We start from the raw sequence: 23900 nt of genomic DNA, 5'->3' as shown, positions 1-23900 counted from the left end.
ACGCGCTGGACATTCATCTAGGCGAAAACCTCAAGCTACGTCTTGCAACATATACTGACACGTACACATAATGCAGAGAAATGACAAACAACTTAATAGAACTCTAATCCATTATTTCCAACCTTATCAATTTCCCCCTTTGACATCATCCCCTCCACGATTCTGGGTCCTTGCAAACAAGTGAACAGCCGATACTTCAAAGAGTACTATCCCTGACCGCGGGTTGTCAGAGGAGGATAAGTCTTCTCTATTTACCCTCATCCCTCAAATTCATACCTGCATCTTATAAGCAAAGAGAATAGAAAAGGGGTGATGTCAAGTTACCCTTTTTTTCATTAGAGTTCCTAATACCTTTCTCTTTCTATTCTGTCTGTTCGTGCCTTAATCTTCCTATATAAGCAACAGTTTATCACGGTAAGCAGTACAAAAGCTAAAATTAGAATAAGTATCGGATTGAGCATCCAGTTAAGAATTGCCGTAGCAGTGGGTGACCATCCAGCAAATACATCATACCAATGATGTGTTGTTTCATCTCTTATTTGTGAGGATAAATGTATTAATTTCCCTTTATCTATAACCGCAGATATTTCGGACTCATTTAAGATTTGCCGTAAGGGCTCTAATGATATTATAAAAGGTGTAGTATCAGTAAGATTATCTACCGTCCATTCTAGATTAAATATTCTATGTGCATCTGGTTCAAAAAGGAAAGTGTCATTTTGCCATTTAAGCATTTTAACATTCTTTACGCATCCTGAAAAAGGGGCCGTTTTATTTAAACTTTCCATAGTTTCCTGATCATTTGTGACTAAACAAATATGTTGTGGTCCTATCTCCATAAATCTGTTTCCTACACCTACTGGTAATCTCTGAAACTTACATATGTTAGATTGATGTTTCAATAAGCAAGGTTCATAGACTGGAGAACTTCTTCCACAGACTATTCCCTTATTAGTTTTAGCACATAGACTTAGATCATGAGTCATGTTTTGTGTATCTACATAGTGTCCATAAATCTCAGGGTACCAAAATTCAGGTAGATCCTTTCCTATCAGGAGTGGCATCACTATTAACTTACATATTACCTGGACCTCCTCCACTTTATATTCATCAAACCTTCCAGCACACCATCTTTCCTCACATTCAACTTCTTTTACTGGTACTTCAAACCATGTACTTTCTAAATTTAAACCCTTGAAATAGTTCATCCAAGTGCGATAATTCCCTAATCGTAGCTCATCTCGAACTCTGTTAATTTGAATGTGATAAGATAGTGTAGAAAAAGCACATTGAGTAATGTTTATGAACTTCTGATTTGCTTTCCACAACTCCAGACTGGCTAGTGCTGTGTGATTAACCATAATATTGAGATATTTAGTTAATTGTACCTGGCTAATTTGTGTTTCGAATGTTGTAGGTAACCATTTGCTTGTGATTATTAAACTATCAGCTATGTGACTTCCTGCACGTTTCCACTTATTTTGTATCATTTCCATCTGTATCCCATTCATTATTCCCATTCCAGTTCCTGCAGCCCTGAGAACTGTATCATACCATTCTCGGCGATACCTACATTCTGGTAGCTGGGGAAAAGTTACATTAAATTTGATTTTTGTTTTCTGTTGTGATACCGAAACATTTATGCAAGATCTAGGAATAGGAGTTAATACAGAGGATTCGAAGATGGTGGGTAGAGCGTCCTCTATCTTTATATTGAAACCATAATGTTGCCATTGTATATATCCTCCTGTTGTGTTTTCCCATTTCCTTACTGGTACAAAATACCATGCTGTACAAATATAAGTTGCAGATTGATTGGTACTAAGAGGACCTATTAGATTGAATTGCCCACTTCCCCTTGCTGGTCTAGGACCTTTTCCCTGAGGGGTCAGGGGCTGTCAAGCACAGGTTGGCACACTGGGACACTGGCACAGGACTGAGCTGAACTGACTGTGGCACTGATAACCAGGAGGAAGGTAATGGAGGGGATGGGGCAGGGGGTTGATTTAAGGCCAGCGGCTGAGGGATGCTGGAGAGCAGGGATGGGGGCTGGCTCTCTCTAATGCTGGTGGTAGCTGACTGCAGAAGGGGTTGTGGCAGTGCCTCTCCCTGCAGCTGGAGCCCGGATCCCCCATCCCTGATTGACAGCCCCAGAGAGGGGTGGCCCAGACACCATTTCTCTCCTCCCTCCCCCTTCCGTCAGCTCCATATACCACGCTGGTTAGGCTTCCTCCCCGGCGGGAACCTCCTCTTCCCCTCTGCAGCTATGCTTACCAGTCAGATGCATCCTCCAGGTGTGCGGGGATCGCTTAGCGGAGCACTCCAGTTGGGGGTGACGGAGGGGCGATCTGCGTCTCTGGAGCAGCGGGAATAGGTTTAATTTTAGCTCTAAGCTCCGGCTGCTGGAATGAGTCTCCTCCCCCGGACAACACAGTGCTGGCCGGCCCCGCCTCCTCCCCAAGACACAGCCACGGCCCCGTCCTCTCTCCACTGCCTGGCCATGGAGCTCACAGGCAGCATTAACCCTCTGCTGGCCAGAGCGTAGCAGCGGCATTGTTGTCAGCAGAGGCGGCTCTTAAATTAGGTGGTTCCGAGGCCCTTTTGAGTGCGCGAGGCCTTAGGCGATTGCCTAATTTGCCTAATTAGAGAGCCGCCTCTGCTCTTGAGAGTAACTCCTGTGAAGAGGGAGTAAGGGTCTGGCTGAGCCACTCTGTGTGTTTCTACAGAAGCACACAGCCCGGCATGAAGAACTGAATGACTTGCTGAGGGGGCACTCTTAGAAGAGGAGGAGGACAGCGCCAGTGTTCTATCGAGAAATGCCTTCCATTGAAGAATGCCCCCTGATGGGTCTGCACATGCGCAGGTCGTCTGAGGCATTTTTTGAAGGGACGGGCAGTATTGAAAGCTATGCAAACATTGGAGGGAGACCGTATTTGCAGATTGTGCATGGCTGGGGTGGGTTTTCCGTGTGCTGAAGGGCGGGTTTTGTCTATGTTGCAGGACGGGTTTGGTGTTGAACGGCGGGTTTTGGCTGTGTCTAAAGGCCCGTACATACGCTTTGATTTTTAGACGTCAATTGTGTTACCGTTAGTACGGTGCTTTCGACAGCTGATTTCACTTTTTCATCAGACAAAAGCTGGATGTGCATACTATAAAATTTTGGGCGGATATGAACTCAATGTCTGATTTTCATTTCATTAGTATGGTTTTCATACGAAAGGAATTGTAAGAGCAAGACTACGCATGCTCAGAAACGAAAGAATGCATACAAAACTATTCAACACGTTACGTCACTTCTCATGTTGTATTGTCAAAAAAAAAAAAAAACTTTTGACATGAGACTAGCATGCCACAAAAATCGGACGTTCTGACGTCCGAAAATCAAAGCGTGAATACGAGGCTTAAAGGGGTTGTAAAGGTATTTTTTTTTTTTTTTAAAATAACAAACATGTTATACTTACCTTCACTGTGCAGCTCGTTCTGCACAGAGTGGCCCCGAACCTGGTCTTCTGGGGTCCCTCGGCGGCTGTTTCAGCTCCTCCCCGCAAGCATTTACCACCTTAATGCGAGCTCCCTCGCATGGTGGTGAGTGCTTGCGGGCGCGCTCCCGTGATACAGCCGGCGGCTATAGCCGCTCGCTGTATCACTCGGCCCCGCCCCCCGGCGCGCCGCGTCATCGGATGTGATTGACAGCAGCGCGAGCCAATGGCTGCGCTGCTTTCAATTCATCCACTGCAGCCAATCAGCGACCAGGCTGAGCTGCAATGAAGATGACGAGGACGAGCAGCGAAGATTCGAGGCGTCAGGTAAGTAAAACGGGGGGGCTGGGGGCGGCGGTACTGTCAAAAGTTTTTTCACCTTAATGCATAGAATGCATTAAGGTGAAAAAATTTTTACCTTTACAACCCCTTTAAGGGCGGGTTGCAACACACACAAAACCCGCCCCGCAACAGCGAGGCTCAATCTGACAACTACGTCCCCCCGCTGTTTGTATAGAGTCGGCTAATGCCTCCGATGATCTACGCATGCGCTGTGTGGACGTCACGCCAGCTGATCAACATATGGGCTGGAGTGACGTTTGTTACTGCACATGCACAGACAGCATTTTTCGACAGGAGGCATTCCCCGATAGAACACCGGAGAAGAGGAGTCAAGGGGCCACCTCGTGTAATATCATTTCACAGAGCAGGCAAGTATAACATCTTTTTTTATTTCACGGAAAAAAAAATCTAATAATAAATTGCCTTTAGAATTGCTCTAAATGGCTAGGTTTTGCTTCGCGTTGCAAGCATTTAACCCTTTCACTATGGGGGAAGGAGCCATTGTAAAGGTTTACTTTTTCTTTTTTTTATTGTGCCTGGAGTTGGCCTTTTACTCGTTAGAAAACATTGCTTCTCGACAGCTCGTATCAGGAAGTCGGCCTTGTGTACAGCTGAGCTGATACCAGACATTGCCAACTAAAAACTCTCTGTTCCAGCTGTAATGCCCGGAACCTCGATCCAGGCCGCTGTCAAAGCACTTGCCAAAGATCGGGAACCACCGAATGAAGAAGAGCTGCGCGTGCGCCATCTGCGGCAGGTGCCTGAGACACGCACGCGGGAGCGAGCACGTAATTGTATGTCGTCTTACTTTTAACACCGGTGTTCTACCAAAATCTCCCGGCACCTCGGCTGTAGTTACCAGTTCATTTTGACGGTTCATTAACAGTAGCTGCCCTAATCAGTCAGCACTATGTCGTTGCCAGATGCGGTTGCCGCTGATGACTCAGAGGTGTCAGATAGATTCTCCTTCATGGCTGCAGTCAGCAAGACCCCAAAGAAGGTAATGATGTCATTTATACTCACGCCACCCTCCCTCAGTGTGACATGTCTTGCGTCATTTTTTTAATGCTTATTAGCTAGTAACGGATGTGGCATACTGCGAGGTGGTAGGCTAATGTAAGCCCGGTTCACACTAGTGCGATAACAGACATTGCATGTGATTCGTACCGCATTGCTGTGCAGATCACATGCAATGTCTGTGCGATGCAATTTCAGCCATACAAACTGGCTGAAATCACATCGCATTCGCACCAACATGGGGTAGGACCCCTCTTCTTCTTCCTCCTTTTTTTTTTTTTTTTGTCCGCACTGGAATCGGATTGCATGGTTGTTCACACCTATGTGCTCCGATTTGTGCACCATTTCACAGTTCGCACTGCGATTCGATCTGAGGGTTAACTTTACATTGACACCTGGAGCGGTTCGCAGATCTCAATGTGCGATTCAGGTGCGATGCGGGAACCCACACTGGATTCGCAGGGTTCTCGCATCGCACTAGTGTGAACCATAATTATACGTACCAGGTCCTCACCTGATGGGAGCATGCTGCCGTACACAGAACAGCTACAGAAGGGGTCTTCCATTTGGGTTTTCAGCAGTTGCTGTGACTTGATTTGTACTTCCTCACCAGCTGGCCTCAGACTGTGTACATTCATTATAGCACAGTAGTAGTAAATTCTGCTTTGTGGTGTGTGGGGTGTTTTTTTTTTTTTTGTTTTTTTTGTTTTTAATTTTTTTACCTATAGGTAAGCTTCTAATAAAGCTTGCCTGTATGACTATCTCCTAAATGTGCATCGTAAAGGAGCTATTCGCTTATTTGGCAGCCGGTGATGTCACTGACGCATGCGCTCTCAAGGAACAGCATACTCATGCCATTCTTTCAGAGCTCTGTGACGCAGCCATAACACTCACGCAGGATTAAAATAATTGCGGCTCGGCCATTCAAGCGGCTCATTATAATATAACCTTGCAGGAGGAAAACTTTTTTTTTTTTTTCCTTTCAGAAATTTACTAATGCTTTAAGGGGTTACTTTACTTCTTGCCAAAAAAATGCATATATCTGTAAAGGGTACCTGTGGGTAAAAGCGAACATAATGCCCTTGCTGTACTGTAGATGTAGGCCAATTAGGTACCTCCTGAAGTCTAGCCATAAAACTCCCAGATATGGCATCTTCCTGTCCTGCCTTCTTGCTAGGACGTTGTTAAAGGGGTTGTAAACCCTCATGCTTTTTCATCTTAATGCATCCTATGTATTAAGGTGAAAAAAACCTGGCAGTGACCAGCCCCCCCGCTTTACTTACCTGAGCCCCATATTTCCCTCTGCGGAGACACGCTGTCCCTCCCTGCACGGGGTCCCGGCTCTTGATTGGATAGCTTGATAGCAGCGCAGCCATTGGCTCCCGCTGCTGACAATCCAATGACGCGGGGCCGAGTCCGCCCCGAGCGCAAATGCTGGACTCGGAGCCTGCCCGCAAGGCATCCCCCTGCCCCCCCCCCCCGGAGGGCGCTTCTCCTAGGGGGTTATCTGATGGGAGGAGCTACCAGCGCCGCCGGGGGACCCCAGAAGAGGATGATCGGGGTCACTGTGCAAAACGAGCTGCACAGTGGAGGGAAGTATGACATGTTTGTTATTTTAAATTTAAAAAAAAGGGGGGGTTTACAATCACTTTAAGACACTCCCAGTTCCTTTTCCATGTGCTCTCTCTCCTCTGTCACACTAGCGCTCAGCAATGCTGAGACAGAGCAGATAGTGGACCACATGTGTGGAGGTTTGAGAGCTTGCTCCTGTGATTGTGGGGGCTGAGCAGTAATGGCTGTGAATGTCAAAGCAATGTCCTAGCAACAAGGTAGAACTTGATCATGCCATTTCCAGAAGATTTTCAGTCAGGCTGTTGGAGGGGTATGTAAATGGTGTCCAGCTATAATAGTCATTAAACTTTAGTCAAAGCTGCACAGGCGCCCCATACCTCACTGCTCACTGGTGCCACTCTGGGCTCTCCCGTGTGACCGGAGAGGCACTTCCGCCGGGTTACTACAGAGCTGGCCGTGGAAAAGATGGTGGAACACGATTGTGTGCAAGATTGAAAGCGTGACATGTTGGGTATCTAAATAGATACTCAGCATAACATCTTTTATATTTTAACAAAAATTGGGTTATATAGTGTGTGTGTGTGTGTGTGTGTGTGTGTGTGTGTGTGTGTGTGTGTGTGTTTTTAATTTTAATGCAAAAAAAAGTGTATTTTGACCAAAAAAAATTGCTGTGCAAATATTGTGTGACATAAAAAAAATTGCAACACCCACCATTATATTCTCGTGTGTGTGTTAAAGCTGGCATGTCTAGCCTTACCTGGCAGGGGACATACCATGATCGTAAGGCCTTATGCACACTGGACATTATAATTAGAGGTCGACCGATATGGGTTTTTCTCTGGCCGATGCCGATATTTAGAAATCACGGTGGCTGATATGTGATGACGATCCCCCCCCCCCCCCCCCTTCATCTCATAAAATCTAACAGTTAGACCCCTTTCACACTGGGGCATTTTTCAGGGGCTTTTGGGCTAAAAATAGCGCCTGTAAAGTGCCTGTAAAACGGCTCCCCTGCAGTCTCAGTGTGATATCCCGAGTGCTTTCACACTGAGGCGATGCGCTGGCAGGATGTTAAAAAAAAGTCCTACAAGCAGCATCTTTGGAGCGGTGTATACCGCTCCTCCATCACTCCTGCCCATTGAAATGAATGCACACAGCTGCCGAAGTGCCTGCAAAGCGTTTCGGCAGCGGCACTTCAGGGGCGCATTTAACCCCTTCCTTGGCTGCTAGCTGGGTTATAAGTGCCCCGCTAGCAGCCGAATAGCGCCGCTAAAACTACGTTAAAGCGTCGCTAAAACTAGCAGCGTTTTACCGTCAACGCATGCCCGCTCCAGTGTGAAAGCAACCTTAAAGTGGTGTTCCGGCCAAAATTATACTTTTTAAATAAAAATACCCCTATAATACACAAGCTTAATGTATTCTAATAAAGTTAGTCAGTAAACGAAAGTCTGTTTTGTTAGTTTATAGCAGTAGTTTGTTATTTTATAAACTTACAGCAGGCCGTGGCCATCTTAAGTGTGGGCATCTGAAGCCAGACTGTATTTCTTCCTGGATCTCATCCTTGCAGATCTTGCACATGCTCAGTGCAGCACAAGCAGTGTAATAGGTTTCATATCAGGTTTCCATAGCAACGGCAGTTTCAGAGGAAGTTGCCGCCCCTTCCCAGAAGGCATTGCAAACAGGAAATGATGTGATGGGCTGCAGCCAGGGAGGAGGAAGTGAAAAATGAATACAGCAGATATACAGTAGGTGCTGAGAAAAAAAATTAAAAAATATCCAATTTGTTTACAGTGCACAGTTTAGTGAGAGATGCTGAAGAGTTGTAAAAGTGGGTGGAACTCCACTTTAAGTGATACAGAAATTTTTTTACATTTAAACATTTATTAAACAAAACAACCCTCCAATCAGTTCACTTGTATGTAGAATTTCGATAAAAAAGTAAAAAAAAAAAAAAAAAAAAAAAACCTATCTTTAACCGCTTGGCATCCGCGCTATAGCCGAATGACGGCTACAGCGCGGACCTGAATTCCCGGGAGGCCGCCATATGACGGCCTCCCCTGTGCACGTGCCCTGCGCGCGCCCTGCAGGGCGCGCGTGGAGCGCGCTGTGATCACCGAGTCACTGAGACTCGGGTGATCACCGATCTGTGTAAGGGGCCGGTCCCGGCCCCTTACCATGTGATCAGCTGTCAGCCAATGACAGCTGATCACATGATCAAAACAAAAGCTCTGTGATCGTTTTTTTTTTCTCCTCGCGCTGACAGTGCGAGGAGAAAAAAAAGCCGATCACCGGCTCCGCAGCAAGGGACATCGGTCCCGAAGAGGAGGAGGCAATAATGCCTCAATTGTGCCACAATTGTGCCAACAGTACCCACTGACAGTGCAACCTGACATTGCCACATCACAGTGCCCACCATTGCCACCTATCAATGCCCACCATTGCCACCTATCAATGCCCACCATTGCCACCTATCAATGCCCACCATTGCCACCTATCAATGCCCACCATTGCCACCTATCAATGCCCACCATTGCCACCTAACAATGCCCACCAGTGGTGCCAATCAGTGCCACCCATCACTGCCACCCATCAGTGCCCATCACTGCCACCCATCAGTGCCCATCACTGCCACCTATCAGTGCCCATTGGTGCCGCCTCATCAGCGTACATCAATGAAGGAGAAAAATTACCCTTTTAAAAAATTTTATAACAAAATATAAAAAAAAATAATTTTTTTAAAAATTCGGTCTTTTTAAATTTTTTTAACAAAAAATAAAAACCGCAGAGGTGATCAAATGCCACCAAAAGAAAGCTCTATTTGTGGGGAAAAAATGATAAAAATTTCATTTGGGTACAGTGTTGCATGACCGCGCAATTGTCATTCAAAGTGCGTCAGCGCTGAAAGCTGAAAATTGGTCTGGATAGGAGGGGGGTTTAAGTGCCCGGTAAGCAAGTGGTTAAATAGTAAATACACAAAAACAGGTAATCAAAACTTTTGGATGGAAAAAAATGGGCTAACTTTACTGCTTATTTTTTTTTTTTTTTAAATTTAGTGTATTCTTTCAAAAAATATTGCGTTTGAAAGACCGCTGCGCAAATACCGTGTGACATAAAATATTGCAACAACCGCTATTTTATTCTCTAGGGTCTCTGCTAAAAAAATATATATATATATATATATATATATATATATATATATATATATATATATATATATATATATATATATATATATATATATATATATATATATATATGTGTATATATGTATGTATGTGTGTATGTTTGGGGGTTCTAAGTGATTTTCTAGCAGAAAATACAGGATTTTTACTTGTAAGCAACAAATGTCAGAAAAGATTTAGTCTTTAAATGGTTAAACTGAGAGCTTCTACATTTAGTCCATTCATAATTGTAAACATTGTATCTCTTCAGGTTCTTTTTATCAGATTTGGCAGGCTGCCCAGAGGAGGAGAGAAGTGCTTCACAGAAGATTTCAGGCAACTTGTATTGACTTCTATTACAGAAGTCATTTGCAAGTCCGCTGCACAATCGGCCGATAGGTCCACCTATCTATCGTTTTTTTTTTTTTTTTTTTTTTTTTTGAGTTCATTCACAAACTTTTCTTCTCAGCATTACATACTCACATATTGTGTGTAATATGTCCGCCTGTGTCAGATTTCGTCGGAAAGAATAACTTATATTATTCACTGCAGGCGGTTTCCATATTCATTGTGGGCATTTGAAGCCCACAAGCATTTATTTCCTGGATGTGGTGAATGCTGTGATCCCAGCATTCACCGCTCGTTCCCGCACATGCTCAGTGGCATCCTGGGAAGCCTGAGACTAGCTCCCAGGAGTCTGGGAGAGGCTAGAAACACGCCTACTCCCACGGGAGGAGAACCAGGAAGTGCAAAGAAGAATAGAAAAATAAAAGGTAATTACGGTGATTTAAATTTTTTTAAACGGCATGTCAGCATCTAGGCAAGGAAGAGAATACATACAGATATTATTCAAAATTTGGGTGGAACCCCGCTTTAAGTAAACATGAAATATTGGCCGATATATCGGTCAACCTCTAATTATAATAATGTTATAAAAACGCCAGTAGCTTTGCCGTGAGTCTTTTAGCGCTAGCATTTTTTTTTTCCCCAATGAATTAAAAAATGTTAAACGCTGGTGAGCTGCATTTTTGAGCGTTTATCAGTGTTTTTCGGCGTTAGAGCGTTTTTACAGCTGAAAAAAAAACTCCTCAGAACCCACTAGTTTTGGGTGTTTTTTTCAGCTAAAAAATGCCCCAGCTAAAAACAGTTGATAACAGCCTATGTGTGCATGGACACATATGAATAATTAACAAAAGAGGAGGTGGAAAAAATGGACTTTATAGGCACCAATCATTAAATTACATGTAAATATTTTATTAATCACAGTACACAGAACCAAAAACACGAACATGTTAAAACATTGCAATTAAAGTGCAAAGGACTAGCTAGTTCTCTCTCAAAGGGGTCATAGACTCCAAAGAGGCATACCCTTGAAACAGGGACGTATCCTTCTAATCAGAATAAAAGACATCAAACTTAAAAAAGCTCTACATGTTTCGCAAATGTATGCTTCTTCAGGAGCTCATTTGAATAGTCTGTAGAGGAGAAGAGAGAGAGCAAAAACGCACAAACAAAAAAATATACATGCAATTAATATTAGCTTTTAAACCTTTTGATAGTACGTCTCAATCAGTAGCAGGGAGTACCATAGAGAATGGACACATAGGATAACATGCTGGAGAGTTTATGGACTGTAGAAAAAAAACATCTGAAGCCAAAAACAGCAGCTATAAAAAACGTCCAAAAATGTCCAGTGTGCATGAGGCCTACATGTGATTCTTTCTTCACTTTTAGCCTTTTGGCTAAAATCAATTGTCGTGTTTTTTTTTTTTTCTTACCAGTGTCCAGTAAGGGTGCTCTGCCGCTATTCTAGCTTGAATAGGTGGCTGTATAGTATCCCTGCTGGTTTGATGGCAGTCCTGAGGGACCTTCACCCTAGGAAAAGCATAGTTAGACTTACCGGTGACGGTGAGCCTTTCAGGACAACCTTGGAGAGAGCGTAGCTCCACCTTCACAGGAAACACATGCAGCCTTTAAATCCCTCCTCTTCCACCATGTCCTCAGTTATTGTGGTCTCTGACAAACTGGAAAACAAAGCAAAGAAAACCACCAAACAACCATGATAGATACTTAAAATCACTTCTAAGATAAACAAAGGAAGGGAAGTAACGGTTGTCCTGAAAGGCTTGTAGAAATACCGTCACCGGTAAGTAACTATGCCTTTCTCATCCTTGGAGAGGATAACCAAGAAACTTACCCTAGGGTGGGACTATTTCCTGAAGTACCTTCCTGCCGAAGGCTTGATCTGCGTCGGACAGTAAATCTAACTAATAGTGTCGGAGAAATGTCGAATAGTTGGACCAAGTAGCAGCCTTGCAAATTTGATCAGGTGTAGCACCGGCCCTTTTAGCCCAGGAAACTGCCGTAGATCTTGTGGAATGAGCAGCAATACCTGAAGGGGGTATTTCTCCTTTGGCTTTGTAAGCCTCTGTGATTGCCAATCTAAGCCATCTGTCCAGCGTACTTTTGGAAGCTTTCTCTCCCTTGCGTGAGCCTGAGAAAACCACAAAGGGAGCATTCGATCTTATGAATTCTTTGGTTACTGTAAGAAAGTGTAACAAACATCTTCTCAAGTCCAGAGTGTGAAAAGCTTCTTCTTCTGGATTGGTCGGAGTTGAAGAGAAAGTGGTGAGGATTACTTCTTGTGAGCTGTGAAAGGTTGAAGAAACCTTGGGAAGAAACTCTGGGTCTGTTTGAAGGACCACGCTGTCTGCAAAAACTTTCAGGAAAGGTTCTGTAACCGCCAGAGTCTGCTGATTCTTCTTGCAGAGGTGATGGCCACCAGAAAAATTGTTTTGAGAACCAAGTTCTGCAATGATGCTTCTTGTAAGGGTTCAAACGGAACTCCCGAGAGACCCTGCAAAACTATAGACTAATCCTAACTGGGAAAATCTTTAAGGGCTACTGGCCTATTTCGTGCAAGTGCCCTGAAAACCCTTGTAATTAAAACTTCTTTGGATAAAGTTTTTTCAAAATAAACATATAAAGCTACCACCTGGGTCTTCAGGGTGCTGGCTGCCAGACCCTTCTCCATTTCCTCATGGAGAAATTCAAGAACCGATACTGAACTTTTAACCTGGAGGCCTTTAGAAGCACATCAGGAGTTTTTCCAGACCTTCATGTAAATGGCCCGAGTGACTTCTTTTCTACTTGAAAGAAGGGTCTTTACTACTTTATCAGTCACTTTTGGGCACAGGGTGACTGAGAAAATATATCTTGGATTACTTAAAATGGGACAGTAATATTTATCCACAATATATCTCCCAGGATATATGTAAAGACTATTCTTGGCTTGTTTAATTCTGAACTCAACATGTAAGTTGAGAGAGCTGATCACATTGGCCTCTAGAACAGGGTAGGAGCTGGACAGTCTAATCCTACTATAGTTTGTTGCCTACTAGCCTGAGGAGGGGAGGGGGAGATCACTGTTTGTATTGTTGTAATTAGCTCCTGCTATTGTGAGAAGGTGTCCTGTGTTTATACTAATGTGTGAAGCTCAGTGACAACAAGTCTGACCTGTAATGAAATCTTGATTAATCATACAATGCCCAGGAGGGCATGGAGTCACATTGGCTGCTTTAAGGGGTTGGTTAATTAGTTCATGTTAATTCTGTTTCTGGTTACAGTTGTATTGTTGGAGTAATATGAGCAGGAGGGGGACCTCCTCTTCTACTGTATATAAGACTGTATTCTGGTTCTAATAAGAGAGTCTGATTCCTGTTTGACCCTCCGTACAGAGCCTCGTCTCGTATGGGTTTCTTGTTCGGCTGATTGGAGTGTTCGGTAGCTGCCTTTGTGTTCGGAAATGGAATGTCCTAAACTGCTTTAACCCCTTTCATACTCTGGGTGTCGTTACAATTGGTGGCAAGCAGCGGGATGATTCCCACAGCCCAGAAGGACAGCTACAAGAGGACACAGGCCAATGGAAGCACAGTATGAATGGCTAAAGCGCTTTAACCTCAAGGACTTACTGGAGAACCGGGGGCGACCAGCCAACAACCGTAAGAAGAGGGACATTATCGCAGAACTAGTTGAAATGGATGGAGCCGAAAGGCCCAGCGTAACAGACAGGACACCCGAAGAGGCAAGTTTTGATCGGGCTGTTAACAGAAGACTGGCACATTATGGCCCTAACCCTAGAGCGGAGATCATAGACCGAGTTATATCGGCTGTGAAGGCAAATTGGCTACAGCAAAAAGGGGCTGCAGCAGGAGTCACAGCAGTACCAACTGAAAAGAGGTACATTTTGCTGCTTTTTAAAATTTCATCGAAACAGAAAAGGAGATTGATGGGTACCATGCCGATTTTGAACGGCAATGTGCCCTAAACCGGGTGCTCGCAGAGGAATGGGTTACCATTTTGTCTGGGAAATTGTCTGGCTGGGCCAGTGAAGCGTTTAGAGCCATCCCAAACGAGGAGATTATGAACTATGGGCTGGTAAAAGAAGCACTTTTGGCCAGGTATGCCATCATCACGCCGGAGGCATACCAGAGGCGGTTCCGAGAGTTGAGCAAGCAGACTGGAGACTCATATACTGAATGGGCATGCCTACACCGCACGGCATCCCACTGGGTCGCTGGATGCGAAGCAGTATCCAGGGAAGGGGTGCTGCAGCTGTTCCTTCTGGAGCACTTCTTTGACAAGCTGTCCCCAGAAGTCAGAGAGTGGGTCCGGGACCGAAAACCTTTCACCTTGCCTGAAGCAGCTCGGCTGGCAGACGAATACACAGACGCCCACAAACTGGATATCCCTGTGGTCAAGACAACAGCTCGGGTGGATTATCAACCAGCGGCACCCCCTCCAGCTTGCGCCTACCAACCAAAGTCGTACCGCCCTACAGCACCACCTCCAGCGGCCACTTATTCTCAGCAGCCCAGGTTCAATTCCCAGGACTACTCACAAAACATCAGGTGTTTTCAGGTGTAAACAGCTAGGGCACAAAAAGCCAGACTGTCTGAATCCAGCCAGGCAGTCCCAGTCGTGGAGAAAGCCAGCGGGAGGGAATCCCCGCAAATCCATGCCTGCGTTAAGGAGGAAGAACATTGGGGCGTCCTGCACGAGGCTGATCCAGTACAAGCAGATAACCAGGACAACAGGCAGACTGTCTGGGTTAATGGAAAGGTAGCCAATGGCCTACGTGATACTGGCGCCACCATGACCCTACTACAGAAGAACCTCATCCCAGAGAGCCAACACACCGGAGACATTATAGCCGTAAGGGTAGCAGGAGGCACTGTTTTCCGGTTACCTGTTGCCAGTGTTAACCTGGATTGGGGGGTTGGTTCGGGACACGTGAATGTGGGGGTGATGAAGGTTTTGCCAGTGGATGTACTACTGGGGAATGATTTGGCCCCCCTCGTTTCTGCTTACGCCCTGATGGGCCCCGCTGAAGCCAACCCAGTGACTACCCGTGCCAGACCGGTGCTGTTGGAACCAGCCCCCTTTCTGCTGAGACCCAGGTAAGACTATCTTCCCCGAAACGTACCTTAGATCAGGCTCCCCTAGGCTGGGATACCCCAGAGGCATTAGGGAGGGAAGCCTGCGAGGACCTGGCCTTACACAAGTATAGGGCTAAGGCAGATACTCAGGAAAGGGGAATAGATGGGGAGCTTTATAAATGGGTGTGGGATAGACTGTATAGGATCCCTAAGCCATCCCCGAGAAGTAAAGCCCCTTTGCAGAAACGACAGCTGGTGGTACCTAAGAAATACCAGTTGGCAATTCTGCGAATCGGGCATGAGGTACCACTAGCAGGACATCTAGGGTCCCGTTGCACAGCCCATAGAATTACACAGAATTTCTTCTGGCCCAATTTAAACCAGGATGTGCGACAGTATTGCAAAACATGTGACACATGTCAACGGGTAGGTAAGCGGGGGGACCACCCTAAGGCCAGACTTATGTCCATGCCTATTATTGGGGAGCCCTTTTACTGCATAGCCGTTGACATTGTGGGTCCCTTGGCCAGGCCTAGTCCATCCGGGAAGAAGTATATTCTCACCGTGGTGGACTACGCCACCCGTTACCCAGAGGCAGTAGCTATGCCCAACATTGAAGCAGACAGTAGCTGATGCCCTGGTTAAGATATTTACTAGAGTGGGGTTCCCTAAAGAGATTCTCTCTGACCGCTGTGCTTACCTAGAAGTTGCGGAAGGTGTGCAATATTAAGCCCTTGCTGAGCTCACCTTGCCACCCCCAGACTAATGGTCTCTGTGAGTGCATTAACAGGACCCTCAAGCAAATGTACTCAAGCCTGTGAAGACCGACAAGATGCAGGCATCTTGGCAGGGCCTGTATAAAGTAGTAGCCCAGATATGTGATACTACCTATGTTATTGCCAGCTGTGCAGATGAAAGAATCCAGCGAACCTTTCCTGTTATGCTGAAGGAGTATCAGGAACGGCAGGAGGATGTTGCTGCAGTATGTGCCCCTGCTGCGGACGACTCCGAAAGTTTACCCCTCCCTGACTTACTAGAAAGAGACCCCCAGACTGACCACATTAGCCTCGTACAGCTAGGGGACTGATTAAGCCCCACAAAGAAGGAACAGGCTAAGTGGCTTCTGTGGGAGGAACAGACGACTTTCTCCCAAAAACCGGGCTACAAGACCCTGGCTGTACCCCTTCGACAGCCCCACTATAGTATCCCTGAAGCAGTCCGAGAAGAAATGCGGAAGGAGATACAGAAGATGATTCAGTTAGGAGTCATTGAGCCCTCTGACAGTCCTTGGGCCTCGCCTGTAGTCCTGGTGCCTAAGAAAGACGAAACTAACCAGTTCTGCGTGGACTACAGGTGACTCAATGAGAAGACCACCACTGACGCCTATCCGATGCCCAGGGTAGACGAACTGCTAGATGGTATAGCCAGGGGACGTTATTTAACTACAATAGACCTGTGTAAGGGCTATTGGCAGATTCCCCTGGCCGAGGATGCTATCCCCAAGTTGGCATTTGTTACCCCGTTTGGTCTGTACCAGTCTAAGGTCATGCCATTCGGAATGAAAAATGCCCCGGCTACCTTCCAACGTATGGTGGATAGGCTCCCCGATGATATGCAGGATTTTGCATGTGCATACCTGGATGACTTTGCGATCTACCAAGAGTCTTGGGAGGAGCACCTGGTTCACGTAGGGGTGGTTCTGGACAAGGTTCGAGCCGCAGGCCTGACCTTGAAACCCGGACAAGTGCCATCTAGGTATGGTGGAGGTGCAGTACCTGGGACACCGAGTAGGGTGTGGGAACCAGAGCCAGCCAAGGTAGAGGCAGTAGCTAACTGGCCCACACCCCATACTAAGACCCAGGTATTAGCCTTCTTGGGGACTGCAAGGGGGGGCAAATCACTGTTTTGTATTGTTAGTTGTAATTAGCTCCTGCTATTGTGAGACGGTTTCCTGTGTTTATACTAATGTGTGAAGCTCGGTGACAACAAGTCTGACCTGTAGTGAAATCTTGATCATACAATGCCTAGGAGGGCAAGGAGTCACATCGGCTGCTTTAAAGGGTTAGTTAATTAGTTTGTGTTAATTCTGTTTCTGGTTACAGTTGTATTGTTGGAGTAGTATGAGCAGGAGGGGGGACCTTTTCTTCTACTGTATATAGGACTGTATTCTGGTTCTAATAAGAGTCTGATTCCTCCTCTTTGACCCTCCATACAGAGCCTCGTCTTGTACTTGGGGGGGGGGGGTTAGTAGTCGTATGGGTTTCTTGTTCGGATGACTGGAGTGTTCGGTAGCTGCCTTTTTTGTTTGGAAATAGAATATCTTAAATGGCTTTAACCCCTTTCATACTCGGGGTGTCATTACAGTCCCTTTGCCTTCAAGAGGTCTTCCTCAGAAACCAAGCTGTTAACTGAAGATAGACCGCTTCTGGATGGCTTACTGACCCCTGTGTTCTTTCCTTAGGACCAGTGGTATCAGAGGAAAGTGGGGGGAAAGCATAGCACAGCTGGTAATGGCACGGATGAGCGAAGGCATCTATGCCTACTGCTTGATCTTCTCGATGGAGAGAGAAGAATTTTGCGTACCTTTTGAGTTCTGTTGGTTGTCAAACAGATCTATTCAAGTTTGCCTCCAAACTTTGGAGACCATCAGGAAAACTTCCTGGTTCAGGCTCCATTCCGCTACCACCAGCCTCCTTCTTAGAAGGTCTGCTAGTAGATTCTGAGAACCTTTCAGGTGGACTGCTGATAATGAGGCTACGTTATCTTCTGCCCAGGTAAGTAATTGGCCAACTTTAGGAGTCTTTACAACCCACAAAAGCCCATACGGATCAGAATAAAAAGGCACCACTGTACCTCTCTTACCTGGGCTTGACCGGTGCTAGGGGCGCCTGCATCCGCTGTGGCTGTCTGCCTCTCATCCATCTTGCAGAGAAAAGCAGCAGCAATGACACAAAAACCTATCAGGTCTTTAAATTTTCCCGGTCCCCGCGTCATCAGCGATGGCCGGAAGCGTTGGTTTATGGACCCACCCCCTGGTGTCTGCGTTCCAGGCGCTTGGAACCACGAGCTCCACGCCCCCACAGGAAGCTGCGTCACTGGACATGACGCACTCGCCGTCCGGGACCCGGATACAGAGATGCGGGACATGCCGCTGACTGGCAGTGGCCCCCGCCCGGCCACCAGAGCCAAAGAAGCGGAATCCGGGCACATAGACACCGCACCTCCTGAGGGCCCTAAACTCCCCTGAGATGGAGAGACCTGGCACTCCGGAACACCCCCCCCGCCCCTGGGGGGGTGCTGGGATGGTCGCTATACACAAAAAGCAAACGGTAAGCCTAACACCCTCCAACCTTGGAGAGGGAGCACAGCTCCCTGGTTCCAGGCAAATGCTTCCACCATGGCGGAGGAAACACAATAACAGAGGCCATGGTGGAAGAGGAGGGATTTAAAGGCTTCCTGTGTTTCCTGTGAAGAAGGCGGGGCTACGCTCTCTCCAAGGTTGTCCTGAATGGCGATTTGAGACAGAATCTGAATTAAGCGCCCACGGGGTAAGGTGGGGTCAGGAGTACAAGTTCTACATGGTCTGGCAGAGGGCTGGGAAGGCAGAGTGTGTGGTGTCAAGCGCCCCCTCGGCAGTGGTGACTTGGGGATGCTGGAGTAATACTATGGGCTTGTGATATCGCTGTGTGAAACTGCACTAGGCCATGACACCACTTGCTCTTTTTTTTTTTTTTTTTTTTTTTTTTTTTTTTGCACTGTGCCTCATGGGCTAGGCCTTGGCAATTTTTGGTACCAGGCCTCAAGATGTAAACACTTTGGGACCTTTGTTTGTGTTTTTTTTTTTTTTCTCTTCTCATTGTGTGTCATTGCACTTTTTATGCATGTTTTTACCTCCACAGAGTAACAGGTCAGCTTACCTTATAATCTAGAGGCGGATGTGTGGTCATTAAAGGGGTTGTAAAGGTAATTTTATTTTTTAAAAAAAATAACTAACATGTCATACTTGCCTTCACTGTGCAGCTCGTTCTGCACAGAGTGGCCCCGAACCTGCTCTTCTGGGGTCCCTCGGCGGCTGTTTCAGCTCCTCCCCGCAAGAAATAACCACCTTAATGCGAGCTCCCTCGCATGGTGGTTAGTTGTTGCGGGCGCGCTCCCGTGATACAGCCGGCGGCTATAGCTGCTCGCTGTATCACTTGGCCCCGCCCCCCGGCGCGCCGCGTCATCGGATGTGATTGACAGCAGCGCGAGCCAATGGCTGTGCTGCTTTCAATCCATCCACTGCAGCCAATCAGCGACCAGGCTGAGCTGCAATAGAGATGACGAGAACGAGCAGCGGAGATTCGAGGTGTCAGGTAAGTAAAACGGGGGGGCTGGGGGCGGCGGTATTGTCAAAAGTTTTTTCACCTTAATGCATATAATGCATTAAGGTGAAAAAATTTTTACCTTTACAACCCCTTAAAGTTCCTTTCTCCCCTGCCTTTGGGGGGGTCATGTTTCGGTAGAACCTTCACCTACTATTCGGTGGTCGGTTTTGGCTAGCTATGAGGAAAGGGGTCCACCAGGCCTTTTGGCTAGGTGGACCAGCATGCCATGCTCCTGTTAGGAGCTTTAAACTCGGAAGGGCCTTCTGCTTCAGGAGGGGAACAACCACCCACCCAGTGCATTTTTTTTTTTGTGTGTATTTGCACACTTTTTTTATTTCACTTGTTGTTTGTTTTTGTTTGCGCACCTATTGTGGGCCTGAAAAAAAAAATTAGGCCAAATAGAGTGAAAAATCTCCAAAGGGCCTTGTTCTGTTTACTGAGGGTCACCTCATAACTCCAGGAAAATATTATAGAACTTTAATTGCCATTATAGTAATTGTATTTCATAAAACATTTCCTGAGGTATCCCACTGGAAAGTAGTGTAACATTTATCACCTGTGAAACACCTTGGGCCTTATTTAATTTAAAGGAGAACTAAACCTTTCTATCCTTTACAGTCAAGGAAGGTTCCATCCTTAGCCTTTGTGTGATCTGCGGTTGCCATGGTGCTGCACGTGTTTAGTTATGACACTAGAGACATTTGATGGCTTGACGGTTTGGTTGAGAGCACAAGCAACTGTGGCACCTATTGTTCATGGCATACTTTGAATGTAAGGCCCTATTTTCGCACTGTAAAACACAAAGGAGAGCAGTGCCATCTAAGTGCAGCAATGTTAAAACATTTTAATACAGGACAGACAATTTGGAACTCACAAGATTGTAGAGATCACAGCGCATGTAGGAAGGCATAAATGATTCATCCACTCCTGGGGGAAGGCGGTGGGCTCGCAGGTGGAGAGACAGCTGAAGATCCTGGCTGTGCTGGCGGCTCCCAGCGCTTCCTGGTTCTCAGAATTGGCTCAGGGGCGGCTGGAAACATCACTTCCGGATGGAGAGGGAGTGGGAAGGAGTGCGCGTTCGGAGCCTGCGTGCTCCTTTGCATGCATGCATGCATACATACACACATACATACATACATACATACATACATACATACATACATCTTCTGGCTTTTATTCTCAGAGTGGATTAGGTATTTTGTTCCGTAACATGTAGCTGGTTATTTATAATTACCACTAGTATATACATTTGTGCTCAAAAGTTTACATACCCTGGCAGAATTTATGGTTTCTTGGCTATTTGTCAGAGACTATGAATAACAACAAACTTTTCTTTCACTCATGGTTAGTGTTTGAAGCCATTTATTATCAATCGCAGACAAAATAGGTAAATGAAGCGCACCGAGAGCACTGGGCTCCACCACCGTCATCGCTACCAGGGATGATACACGGACACCCCAGCCTACACCAGGCAACAAACTGCTCTCCGGGACAAGCATGGATGATTACTATGCAATATGCCCTTTTCCATCTTCTGTTTGTGAGTGCATCTGTCATTTATTATTCATTATTTTATTAAAATTACTTAATCGCTATGCTTAGAAGGCGCCGCTTCCTGTCTGTTTCAGATCCACTTCTGTCTGCAAGCTGGCAGCCTCCTCTGCCAGTAGCATTTTATCTAGCACCCATATGAACTTATTATCATGGACTTTTTTACTGTGCCCGTCTATCATATTTATTCCCCCCCCCCTCCTTTTATTACAGGGCTTGACAAATTTGCTTGGAATCTAGGAGCCAGCTAAAAAAGTTAGGAGCCAGGCTTTTTTTATTTTCAATATAAGAATTAACCAATCTTAACTTTACACAGACCGCCCCGCTAGCGGCCGAATAGTGCTGCTAAAACGGTGCTAAAAATAGCGCTGCTTTACCGCCAATGCCCCCCCGCGGCTCGGTGTGAAAGGGCTCTAAGGGTCCGATCAGGTCCGCCTGAAAAACTGACAGGCAAACCTGATCAGACAGCCCATGTGAAAGGGGCCAAGCAGGGCAATGACAAATTCATTTTAATTAAGAAAAAAATAAACAGTTTTTGCTTTAAAAAAAATAAAAGCTATTACGAAAAAAAAAAAATGCTATCCCACACTCACCATTAGGCAAAAGGCGCCAGATGACGCCCGCAATCACTTCCTTCTCTTCTCCACTGTGTGAAGGAGATGGGCGGGCAGTGAAAACAGGCAGGGGAAGCTCCATTAGCATTGCTGGTTGTGTTGTCATACCAACGGCCACCATAAGATGGCGCCAGATTCCAGAAGGACTGCAGAAGTCCGCAAAGCCGCGGCCTCAATTACCGGCCGCCGCGGGCCGACGCGATCGTACGGGGGGGTCGGGGTCCGCGCGGAGACAGGATACCCCAGCTGTGCTACGTCAGGTCGCTAATTCTAGTCGCAAATGCGACCTGGTGCCCGGGGTTTGTCGAGCCCTGATTTATTATTCATTATTTTATTAAAATAACTTAATCGCTATGCTTAGAAGGTGCCATTTCCTGTCTTTCTTTATTATCAATCAACTGTGTTTACTTTCTTTAACTCATAATGGCAAACTACGGTAGCCAAATGACCCTGATCAAAAGTTTACATACCCCAGTTCTTAATACCGTGTATTGCCCCCTTTAACATCAATGACCGCTTGAAGTCTTTTGTGGTATTTGTGGATGAGGCTCTTTATCTTCTCAGATGGTAAAGCTGCCCATTCCTTTTGGCAAAAAGCCTCCAGTTTCTGTAAATTCTTTGACTGTCTTGCATAAACTGCACATTTTGAGATGTCCCCAGAGTGGCTCAATGATATTGAGGTCAGGAGACTGTGATGGCCACTCCAGAACCTTCACTTTATTCTGCTGTAACCAATGACAGGTTGACTTGGCCTTGTGTGTTTTGGATCATTCTCGTGTTGGAATGTCCAAGTACGTCCCATTTACAGCTTCCTGATGTTCCTCAGGTATTTTTTTGATAACATACTGCATTCATCTTTTCAATTTTTGACCAAATTTTCCTGTGCCTTTTTGTAGCTCACACATTACTCCTCCCCCCCCCCCCCCCCCCCCCAAAACATCAGCAATCCACCTCTGTGTTTCACAGTAGGAATAGTGTACCTTTCATCATAGGCCTTGTTGACTCCTTTCCAAATGTAGCGTTTATGGTTGTTGCCAAAAAGCTCAATTTTGGTCTCATTTCTGCAAATGACTTTGTGCCAGGAGGTTTGAGGCTTGTCTCTGCAGTTTGACTTATTGTAAGTGGGATACTTTGTGGCATTTGCATAGTAATGGCTTTCTTCTGGCGACTCGACCAGGCAGCCCATCTTTCTTCAAATGCCTCCTTATTGTGCATCTTGAAACAGCCACACCACATATATTTTCAGAGTCCTGTATTTCACCTGAAGTTATTTGTGGGTATTTCTTTGCATCCCGAACAAGTTTTCCTGGCAGTTGTGGCTGAAATGTTCGTTGGTCTACCTGACCGTGGTTTGGTTTCAACAGAACCCCTCATTTTTCCATTTCTTGATTAGAGTTTGAACACTGCTGATTGGCATTCTCAGTTCCTTGGATATCATATATTTTTTTTTTTATTTATTTTTTTTTATATCCCTTTCCTGTTTTATACAGTTCAACTACCTTTTCCCGCAGATCCTTTGACATTTTTTGCTTTCCTCATGACTCAAAATCCAGAAACGTCAGTGCAGCACTGGATGTAAGATGCAAGGGTCTGTCAGGAGTCCAGAAACACGTTGACCTTACACACACATTCACTACAAGCAAACAGATCACAGGTGAGGTGGTTACCTTTTTAATAGCCATTCAAACCCCTTTGTGTCAACTTTGATCATTGTAATTTGGGTAATTTCTGTTGTCATTAAAAAGAGTAAACACAGTTGATAAATGGCTTCAGCCAAACCCTAACCATGAGTGAAAAATGTTTATCTTTCATATTCTCTGAAAAATGGCCAAGAAATCATAAATTCTGCCAGGGTATGTAAACTTATGAGCACAACTGTAGATATTCAATTGTGTTTTTTTTTTTTTAACTTACAGTGGGGAAAATTAATTATTTGATCTCCTGCAGATTTTGAGTTTTTACGTTTGCCCACTTATTACAAATAAATGAAGGGTCTATAAATTATATTATAGGTGTATTCATACTCAGGTCATAGTCAGCATTTTTATTCCTCCAAACACGGTGAGCCTCACCTCCTCAAGAAGGCTCATGTACAGTCCTGCCAATGAACATGTAAATGATTCAGAGAAGTATTGGGAGAAAGTACTGTGGTCAAATGAGAACAAAATTGAGCTTTTTGACATTAACTTGACTCTCCATATTTGTTTGGAGGATGAAAAATGCTGGCTATGACCCTAAGAACACTATTCCTACAGTCAAGCAGGGAGAAACAGCCCCATTATGCTTTGGGGCCGTTTATCTGCTAAAGGTATGGGCCGACTTTGCCACATTGAAGGCCCATGTATTGTAAAACCTTCTTCCC

At 45.6% G+C, this 23900-nt stretch overlaps 1 protein-coding gene across 1 annotated transcript in view; it reads left to right on the top strand.

The window, feature by feature from the left end:
* Positions 1-4561: 4561 nt before the first annotated feature.
* Positions 4562-23900, top strand: part of AHCYL1 (adenosylhomocysteinase like 1) — a 707570-nt gene continuing 688231 nt past the window's right edge. Inside the window, exon 1 of the mRNA XM_073615883.1 lies at positions 4562-4821. Within this exon, the coding sequence (XP_073471984.1) occupies positions 4732-4821 (90 nt within the window). The 5' untranslated portion in view covers positions 4562-4731. The remainder of the gene's footprint in view (positions 4822-23900) is intronic.

The sequence above is a fragment of the Aquarana catesbeiana genome, linkage group LG02 (assembly GCF_042186555.1).
Source record: "Aquarana catesbeiana isolate 2022-GZ linkage group LG02, ASM4218655v1, whole genome shotgun sequence".
In the NCBI taxonomy this organism is placed as follows: Eukaryota; Metazoa; Chordata; class Amphibia; order Anura; family Ranidae; genus Aquarana; species Aquarana catesbeiana.
The sequence above is the reverse complement of the archived record's forward strand: the minus strand, read 5'-3'. Positions and strand labels throughout refer to the sequence as shown.